Raw genomic sequence first — 10,556 nt, 5'->3', positions numbered from 1 at the left:
CCAGAAGATGGTTGATCTCCCTCCACCACGACTTCGGTTGTTCAAGCCTGCTTTTCATTCAACCGGAATGGACTGCTTTGGACCTCTTCTGGTCAAAATAGGTCGTCGGACGGAGAAGCGGTGGGGACTTTTATTTAAGTGCTTGACCACCCGGGCGGTGCACCTTGAGGTGCTGACATCTATAGATAGTGATGCCTTTCTCATGGCACTACGTCGGTTTATAGGTCGCCGTGGAAAACCTGCAGAGTTATACTCGGACCAAGGCACCAACTTCCGAGGTGGTGAGAGAGAGCTTAGAGAAGCCTTCAGTCAGCTCAGTGGTGATCTGCAACAGCAGCTAGCGAAGCAACAAATTAGCTTTCGTTTCAATCCTCCAGCTGCTCCACACTTTGGAGGGGTGTGGGAACGTGAGATTCGTTCAGTAAAGGCTGCACTTTATACAACCCTGGGCTCAGAATCAGTAACCGAAGAAGTGCTTCAAACTGTCCTCATAGAGATTGAGGCCATCCTCAACTCCAAACCTCTTGGTTACGTTTCAGCAGACATTGCTGATGCAGATCCGATCACCCCGAACTGCCTTCTAATGGGGCGGCCGGATGGGTCCCTACCCCAAGTCATATATCCAGTGTCTGAGCTCCTAGGAAGACAGAGATGGAGGCATTCCCAAGTATTGTCTGACAGATTCTGGACGGCCTTCATAAAGTATTACTTACCTGACATGCAGGCCAGGGGAAAGTGGCAGAATCCATCAGTAGACATCAAACCCGGGACAGTTGTCATGCTTGTTGACCCTCAGTTACCCCGTTCATTGTGGCAGATCGGGAGAGTGCTTAATGTCTTTCCGGGGGTTTATAATTGAGTTCGAACGGTCGAGGTGCAGATTAAGGACAAAGTCTACACAAGACCCATCGCTCGACTGATTGTTCTTCCGGAGATCCGAGATCAAGTTGATAAAAGCCACACTAGTGACTAACGGTAGTCCCTATAGTGTCGGCCTTTCAATGGAGCAAATTTGTAACCAAATTTGGGGGCGGCTGTGTTGGAAAGGCCGAGTCATGTGCGCATGCGCTATTTACTGTCAGTCATCGTCAGCAGAGAGCGGGACTGTATGAGCGGGACTGTACAAGCAAGACTGTGTGTGCAAAGTGTGTCAATAAATATATACCATAAACACACACATCTAAATACTTTAAGCAACCTGTGTACTGCTGTTCTGTGCATAGCCAAAACTGTCAACAATAAACCTCCTTTGCATCGAACTGATCGAATCCATTGTGTTCTGATCGACACCCCATTGAGGAAAGCTAGAAATAATAAATCCTCACCTATTACAGTCCAATACTTCTAACGAACAAAAGCGATAAACTAAGAGCACTTACTGTAAAGATATAAAACGCATGACGTTAAACATTAGACTTTATTATATTTATCAAATAAACTATAAGAATGTTCCAGCAACTGCACCACTAAACTTAACAATGAACATACAGAGAAATGCAGCTTTTAAAGCCGCTGATAATTTCTGTAAATACTTGGGTGTGCTGAGATACTAGAACTGGCATAACCCAAGTGTTTTAACTTAGCTAAAAACGTTGAGTAAATAAAAGACGTCAGACGTGTTGACTAGGAGCGCAGTGTGTTAGCATTAGCAGCTCCATGGAAATCCAACGTAACGTACACACGATCAGGCAGTGTGTTATAGGAAGGTTATAAGTTAGTAAGGTTATAAGAAGAAGGTTTAGTGTAATACGAAATAAATTTTAAAATAAAATGTGTCGCTCATGTGAAATATTAGTATCTAAGAAACTACTCGGATTTTCGGCTGTTTACGAAGCGCTCGGTCTTCATCAGTTGAACAGTTTCAGTATCAGCAAAGATCTTACAGTGACAAGAAGACTGTCAACAATGACGTACAATCACTAGACTAGCGATCATTTTAACAGTTTATTTTACAGACTTTATTTTTACTTCCCTTTTTTTCACAAAACCTTTTGCTCTTTTATTAGCATTACCATAAACACTGAATTAATGGAAACATAAAATTTAATTAATGACAGAAAATGAATGTTGGAAAATAAATATACAACATGAATATAATAGCTTGACAGTAAGTCATTTTTGCAGTATTGTATATTAATATCCGTTAAAGAAAGACTTATAAGAGAAACCTATGTACACACACAGCTACAGCCACTTTCTCCATAATTATTTAATTATGACAGTCTCAGACACAGCAAAGCATCATCCTGTTTGTAGATTGTTCCAGGAGATTAAAGCGTACAATATATATGTCAGACCTAGTCGAGTGATAACTAATAATATAGTAATAGTACATGTGTAAAACTGCATAAACTCATTCTAACTTAGTGCCATGTCCATATAAATCATTATTATGATTTCTATTGCTATGACCTGCAGTTCCTAAAATGAATTATATTTACTACTAGACTAAAAACAGTTAAGTTAAATTTAGCAGCTGCAGAAGATAGCGCTACGTCCCACTTCAAAACACACAATATCTTTACACCTGTCAGGGTCTTTGAGAAAACGATGAAGGCAGGATTTTTATTGTCACACTGGTGTTTCTGCAGTGGACTGCCTAAAATTGCGTTCTTTTATTCCACTTTGACGTCTCTTTCATTGTTATCAGTCTATTGCTGTGTATCTGTGCTGTTATTCAGTTGGAATTTTCACTCCAAAGTTGCGTTACCAAAGCGCCACCTAGTGGCTACTAGCAAAAAAGCATCAGGGTTTCGCCTCTTGGATAAAAGTACATCTCATTTTTTTATATATCAGAATGTCTCAATATGTAGTACTTTATTCCACTTTCCATATGACAAGTAAGGAATAATTGACAACAGGCCTTTAATTATTAGAAAATAATGCACACCTGGGGTTGTGATGCGTGCATCTCATCTATCGCCTCTGTTGCTAATTCCAAAACATAATTTTAGACCTAGAAACGAAGCTTGAACCGTTGATAGCAGATTAATGTAGTTAATAACTAAAGTTATGAGATAGATTTAGAGAGAGAGTATGTGTATTACCTGTGAGTCTGTCAGAAGTGTACGTCTAATGTCTCTAACGTTACTTAAGCTATGTTCACAAATTGACAACCGCATTTTATTTACAGGTGTGAGTCTCAAAATGTCCTGTTCACACAGCAGCTTATAGCTGTAAACGTGCAACGGGAGTCAAGGCCTCCTTACCAGTAACCATAGCGACAGACAGTGACCAAAGTAAAATCAAAGATGGAGACGTCCCATCACTGCACATTTTGCATGTCTCCTTAATCAAACACCTGATTCAGATCACCTGCTCATTAGTAGAGACTCACAGACTTGAAATGGGTGTGTCAGACCAAGGAAAGATGCAAAATGTGTAGTGATGGGGGTCCTCCAGGAATGTGGTTGAGAACCACTGAGACAGACCATGGACCACAGTGCCAGGAGAGACATAATTATGTTATTTAAGGACCTTATCAGTGCGCTGAGAAATAATTACACATTACTGTTATAGAAAACATCCAGTTTTTCCCTGGAGACATTTCTTTCATGGCATTATGGCTTTAAATGAGTGTGATCATCCATGATGCAGTAGTGAGATGAGTATAGTGGGATTAAGACTTAAAAAAATAAAAAGAAAATACATTCGATCGTTATCTTTCAATATTTTTTTGTACTCCATTGAGTTTCACTGTATGGACAAACAGTTGAAACATTTCAAATAAAAAGGCATACATTTTTAAAATGAGCAAAATGGCAAGAAATATTAATATTTTAATTTTAATATTATACAAATATTAATTATTCCTTTGATGACAGCATACATTTAATATTGGACAAAAAAGCCAAATAAAGACATGCACTGTTGATTTGTCATTACGTCTCATAGGAAGCTAACAGTTCAATATTCATAGATGTCCTGTGGTTTGAAATTTCCAAGTAAACCATTGCATTTACAAGACCACAAAAATCCAAATGTTTATCCGAGTAGCAAAAGAGGATTATGTTATGATGGAGATAGAAAAATATTTTAATTAAAACTCTGGGACTTTCAACATGTCTAAAGATGTTGAAAGTCCCAGAGTTTTAATTAAAAGATTTTTAAAAAGTTAGATAAAAGAGTTTGACAAATGCTCAGTTATAAACTGTATACTTCACCTCCCAGTGCCTTCCTTAGCCCACACACACCAAATAAAGTCACTCGAACTCTATTCTTCTTCAACTCTTTTATTTGAATGGACTTTTCTGATATATATATTTAAACTTGTAAATAAAACAACATAACAACAGGTACAGTACTGTGAGCAAACAGATATGAATATTGCTATGACTTAACTACAAATGAGCACAAACATTTCCAGATACTGATTCTCACTCACATATGCAATGTGATACAAAAAAAAAAAAAAAAAAGAGGAATGCTTGGAGTGTGTGTTTTGAACAAAAGTAGCAATAGTTCACCCAAAAAAACCAAATGCTATCATTTACTCACCCTCATGTTGTTCCAAACATCAGAACTTTCTTTTTCTGTGGAACACAAATGTTTTACTATACTATAAATATCTTCTTTTGCTTTACACAAATTAGTCTACAATAAGATTTAGAATGTTATGAGAGTGAGTGAAGGCTAAACTTTTGTTTTTAGGTGAACTATCCCTTTAAATTGTAATTTTCATACATACAGAAGCAGGTTACTAAATATTCAATATTTGTACAGATCATTCAAGACAGCATTTGGGACTATCATAAGTGTATTAGTTGTTTCTTTATAAAATTATATAATTTGATTTGCATAGGAAAAGCGGACATGCAGAGCAACAAAAGCAACTGTCATCTCAAGATTCTTTAATTCCTCATAGAGGACTGTGTAGTGCATTATTCACAATGTACATTAATATGCTTTTCTTGGAGTTCTGTAATAGAGTTGTAAATAAACTCGTTTTTATCTACTGATCCAGCATGTATATTTTTGAGGTGGCGATTAAAAATACTAAATGCTTGCTTCAGCTGTAACAGACTGGCATCACATAAGGATACTGCAATGCTCAGGCGAAACACATGCACACCCTCACTCACTCAGGATTTTTAAAAAACACCATTTTGCATGGCTTTTGTTCTAGAAGTAACATGAACTCTCCAGGCTTACATGAAGCTTATTGCAAAGTTTAATATTCTATATATGCCCTGCACATACCAAGCGAAGATATTAGACAGTCACTGCGTTCAGAAAGCAAACAGAGCAGCTCAAGCCATGCTGGTGCTGTGAGTGTCATTTTCAGCTGAAATCGAGCGCACCAGCTCCTCAACCCAGCGCACCTCGGAGACCATCTGCTCAGCGAGCACTTCATAGCGGTTCTCCAACCGGCCAAACTTGCGTTTGAGGGCATTGGCCGACAGCATGGCAGCGCGGGCCTCTTCTTGGCTCTGTCTGCGCAGGGCTTGTGCTCTCTGCAGCTCCTGTTTGATCTGATTGAGATCTGCAGCGATGCTTTCGTTCTCCTCTTTGTACCAGCTTTCTTTCTCCTCATAGATGGAGAGCAGAGCGGCCACGTCCTCAGCACAGGAGCGCTGGTTCTTCTCCAGCTCTCGCAGTCCATCCTGGGCCACTGCGATCTCCTCCATGACCTGCGAGAAGCGCTCGAAGTTGATGTAGGTGTTGTTGGGCGGCATGCTGGAGTGGGATTTGATGGTGTACTCCTTCAGTCGGGTGGTCTTCAGACGCCTGCGCTCTGTCTTGCGCTCGCTCTCCTCAGGTCGAACGTTACGCCTCTTGATCACCTGTATGGAGGGACGGGATGGGAACTAGTCAAGCATTGCTCAAAAGTTGACGAAACTCAAGAGGGAGAAAAAGAGAAGCATTCGAACCTTGATCCAGGGGTGTTGGAGACTGTCCTCTATTGTCATTCTCTTCCTGAATGTTAAAAGCAAATATTAAACATTAGTAAACAGGAATTAAATTTGCTTTATATTAAACAAATGATGCTTAGATCAGTGTTTATTTTGTACTATTATAGTATTTACTAATATTTTGTATTCCTTTTTAATTAAAGCATTTTTTTTATCTAATACTTATACTTTATTTTATTACATAATTTTTAATAGCTTTGGATTTGACTAACTTTGGATCCTTGACCAGCAGTCGGCGAATGAAATCCTTGGCGAGCTCACTTGTGTTGCTAAAGTACTCTTCATCAAAGTCATAGTTGACACCTGAAATGTTGGTAAGTGTTTCTTGTTTGGTCTCGCCAAGAAACGGAGAAGCACCACTCAAGCTACAAACAATTAATAATACATTAATATTAGTCAAGCAAAGTAAAACAGCATCATCTGGGTGTGGAAAATGCATGCAATCAATACAGCCGAACAAGTCATTTATGTGACATTACAACTTACAGTATATATGTGATAACTCCGATGCTCCTGCAGGAAAGACAATCACAAGAGAATTCATTACGAGCAAAAATAAGCCACTAAATGAATGTCATTTATTAACAATCTAACCAATATTTGAAAAATATCACTGATAGCTAAGACTCACCACATATCTGCCTCCAGGCCAAGAGGCTCATAGTTCACAATTTCTGGTGCTACAAAGGTTAAAAGTTATGACAAAGATTAAGAACACCTAATTAAGTCATCATAACTTAACATATAATTTTAGGATAATCTAAGGTTCTCACCAACAAACTCAGGAGTTCCAAAGATGTTTTTAAATTCATTTCCATCCTTAATCTGATGAGCAATTCCAAAATCGATCAGCTTGATTCTGGGGTTCGGCACATTTTTGTCCAGCAGCATTATGTTCTCAGGCTGAAAACAAAGTGATTCAAGATGTTTGTAGTACATGTTTCCATGCCTTCCCCAAAAACAACATTTTGTAATAAATAGCAAACCTGTTTCACACAAAAATAAAAAGATAAATAAAAATGTACTCACCCTCAACCCATCCAAGATGTACAGGAGTTTATTTATTATAAATTTAGCTTTACATCTCTTACTCACTAATGAAAGAAGCATTATTATGGATTATGTATATTAGCCGGAAGCAAAGGTTTGAGTTAAAAATACCTTTTTGATGGATTTATTACAAACATGTAGCTTTTCACTTCCCAAGATGTTAACTGATGGACTGTGGATTACTTGTGGAGCTGTCTGAACTCTCATTATGACGGCCCCTATTCACTGCAGAGGATCCACTGGTGAGCAAGTGAAATTTCTCCAAATCTGTTGCGATGACTAACTACTGTGTACTGATGGCTTGAGCGTGAGCAAAATTTCACTTTAGGGTGAACTATGCTCATCCTAGTGCTCACCTTCAAGTCAAAGTGTGCAATGCGTTTCGAGTGGAGGTAGTGAACTCCATCCAGGATCTGCTTGAGGAACTGTGTGGCCTCCTCCTCAGTCAGTGACTCCTTCTCAGCCAGGAAGTCAAACAGCTCCCCTCCAGACACCAGCTCCAGAATCAGGATCACGTCGGTTTTGTTCTCAAAGATGTCATGGAGGGTGATGATGTTGCTGTGCTGGATCTCTCGAAGGATGTTCACCTCTCTCTCGATCTCCTCTCGGCTCACACCTCGTCGGCTGGATGACAGCCTTCTCTTCTTGATAAACTTGGCGGCATATTCTGTCCCGGAGCTCTTTTCTTTACATTTACGAACAATAGCAAACTGCCCACTGGGAAACAGGGTACAATGATACACACAGAAAACAGAAATGAAAAAGAAGAAATCATGTCATTGCTTATAGAAGATAAGGATATGGAAGAGGCACAAAAAACATTACATATATGAACAGAAGAACATACTGTGCGTTCCACAAAACCAAGCTCAAGTACACATTCTAAAGGAGTTAAAGAGAACCCATTTAGATAAATGGTATAAATGCTGCACAATGCAACCAAGTAAACTCTTAAAAAGTCAGATAAAATGTGTGGCTGACGTATTCCCCTGATGGCTCCTCTCTGGCCCATCTGTAGTCTCATTTGCACAACAGCTTTTCTGAGGCTCAGAGAGCGAGCATATGCATTGTAAAGCAGTGATGTCATCCTGCAGCAGCACAGCACAGAAACCTCCACCTCCATATATAGAGAAAAGGCCAGGCTTGTGTTTGCAGATGATTAAGTCTCTGTGCTGGGGATTTTTAAATTGCAGAACTCTCAACATGTTTGTTGTTACGTCGCACTTATAAGCACAAACACTACATTCCCTTGGCAACTCTAAGCCAAACACTATGATGTGTTTACTTGCCTTTTATAAAAGAGCTTTCATAGCTACATAATTATAGTGCTTAAACAAAAAGATTGTAAGCCAATTCAAATCTTAATCTTTCTTTTTTTAAATCAGGATACATTAGTTTTTACATTAGTTTTTTTAAGGAGGGAAATGACATCTCTTACCTTCCTAACTCCTCTCCCATTTCATAGTACAGCTCCACATCCTCCTGCCTGAAACCATCCATGATTTGCTGACTTCAAATTAATCAAGCTGTTAAAAAAAGACCAGAAATAATGCCTAATTTAGTTTCACGGTCTTGACCTTGTCACTAGTCCACTAAAGATTTGACACTTTGTTGACAATGACTATAAATGGTTTCTAGAGTGCATATGTTTTGGTATTTACTCACAGGAAGTTGGATTTTAAACTGACATGGGAATGAGGAGCTCCATGTGCAGAATGTGGACATTCTATTCCTACTTACGTCATTACCTACAGTCATAAACCAGGGTTGCCAGATTTGTTCTAACCTTCTTTTGTTCCTTTATTATAGATGTTAAACAGCTAACATTTTACCACTGCAGTGCGGTACAAACTTACACAAAAAAATTGCATCTCAAAAGATATGCTCTAGCTCATGTTTCGAACCCTGGTGTGTTAAGATAACTCAAACTACATTAATCATTTATTTAAGCTCTAAGATACTGTTTCACAGACATATAAGATTAAATGTGAACAATAGGTTAGTAAGAGAAAAACGAAATTAACATATCACGATAATCCACAAAATATCTACCAAAGCACTGACTATTTACAGATAGCCATCTGGCTAACTTGTAAAGGAAATTGCAAAGGAACACCGGCAAACTACGTAAGTTGTACACAAAACACATTTAGGAATAAATATATAAGATATTCTCTTATACTCTATTAATTATGTTATCTATAACAACGCTGTTTAGAATAAGTAAATGCTGAGAGTTTGTTACATACCTCAACGTCGCCGCATTCCTCAGTCAATGGCTATTTTCCGGTCGCTGAGCTCTGGGGAGGCGTGGCTTTTTCAGTGACATCATCGAGACGCCACCGCAGGATGATGTCAACTTGCGTGTACCTGTTATTAAGCGTCTGCCAGGTGTTAGCACTGATATAAGTTAAAACTACTTGTATGGGCTTGTTTTGCAATGTTCCTTTGTCAGTGTTACCATAACAGACTCATAACACATAAAAAAGGTGTAAATGGATGTAATAACGAGTTTGCCTGACAAACTAATAATAAAGGGTCAAAAATAAAGAAATACTTTTTGTTGTGAATCAGTGTTACACAAGAGAGACACCTATAGTGCTAGAGACCGATTTTAACATCATTGCCAGTGTCAAATAATCCTCATTATTTACTGAGCATGTGTATTAAATGAACTTCATATAGCATACATAATCAGAAGACTTTCTGTACATATATATTATTGTGAGGTGTGAGTCTGCAATTGTGTCATTTATTCCAAATATAATCATATCATGCATTTTCAGCTCAAATATGAGATGTTTATCATACTGCATTAAGAAAAAATAGCATCAACATTTAATTTGCTTGTTGAAAAAACCCACAAAAGTCGTTTTGATCTCATGGAAAATGTATTCAGCAAAGTTAGGCAAGTTCTGCACACTGAAGACATTAAAACTGCAGTTGAAACACACCCAAAATACATTCTGTTAAGTTAACCATAATGTGTCTGGGACATTTCTGACAGTAACTGTATGTATGCAGGATTTGTGAACATTTATGAGATCAGCATTAAAGCAGCTATTTCTATTCATGACGTTTACTAGAAATGGTCTTAAAGGGATAGTTCTCCCAAAAACGGAAATTCTCTCATCATTTATTCACCCTCAAGTTGTTCCAAACCTGTATGAGTTCATTTTTTCTGTTGAACTCAAAATATTTTGAAACATTTAAAAGTAGCCATTGACTTCCATAGTATTACTCTTTTCTACTATGGAAGTCGAAGGTTAGCTAGTGCTAACTGTATTCTTACCTACATTCTTTAAACACCTTTAAAACTATCTTCTGTCATGTGACAATGTGCTCATGTTCAGATAATGTCTGTCAGTGGAAAAATTTGTAATAATTGTAATTAATTAATTAATTATCTTCAAAATAACATTAGAAGAAACTTTGAAATATAACAATACAATAAAATCTGATAATGTAAGCATGTACATTATTAAAATAAAAGGAAACAACAAAAACATAGAACAAAAACAAAGGACAAGATGCAATGAGTTCCAAAAAATTGCTGAATTTTTTTAATATTTAATTATGTTTAGTCATTTAGCA

The 10,556-nt window shown here is 37.8% G+C and overlaps 1 protein-coding gene across 1 annotated transcript; it reads right to left on the bottom strand.

Annotated features, from left to right (window-relative positions):
• Window positions 1-4,216: 4,216 nt before the first annotated feature.
• Window positions 4,217-9,342, bottom strand: dapk3 (death-associated protein kinase 3). Its single transcript, XM_059501558.1, has 9 exons — window positions 9,212-9,342; window positions 8,401-8,488; window positions 7,319-7,679; window positions 6,686-6,815; window positions 6,544-6,592; window positions 6,399-6,425; window positions 6,125-6,277; window positions 5,871-5,916; window positions 4,217-5,783 (listed from the first exon to the last, which is right to left on the bottom strand). The coding sequence occupies exons 2-9, from the start codon at window positions 8,460-8,462 to the stop codon at window positions 5,250-5,252; spliced, it is 1,362 nt and encodes a 453-aa protein (XP_059357541.1). The 5' UTR covers window positions 8,463-8,488; window positions 9,212-9,342; the 3' UTR covers window positions 4,217-5,249.
• Between the last annotated feature and the right edge of the window lie 1,214 nt (window positions 9,343-10,556).

This window comes from Carassius carassius, chromosome 20 (genome assembly GCF_963082965.1).
Source record: "Carassius carassius chromosome 20, fCarCar2.1, whole genome shotgun sequence".
NCBI lineage: Eukaryota > Metazoa > Chordata > Actinopteri > Cypriniformes > Cyprinidae > Carassius > Carassius carassius.
The sequence above is the reverse complement of the archived record's forward strand: the minus strand, read 5'-3'. Positions and strand labels throughout refer to the sequence as shown.

Coding starts and splice junctions, on each gene's coding strand:
- dapk3 (XM_059501558.1), bottom strand. CDS start 8,462: ATGGATGGTTTCAGGCAGGAGGATGTGGAGCTGTACTATGAAATGGGA. Junction 7,680..8,400: donor ATGGGAGAGGAGTTAGGAAG/GTAAGAGATGTC, acceptor CCTGTTTCCCAG/TGGGCAGTTTGCTATTGTTC. Junction 6,816..7,318: donor TTGCACACTTTGACTTGAAG/GTGAGCACTAGG, acceptor CTTTGTTTTCAG/CCTGAGAACATAATGCTGCT.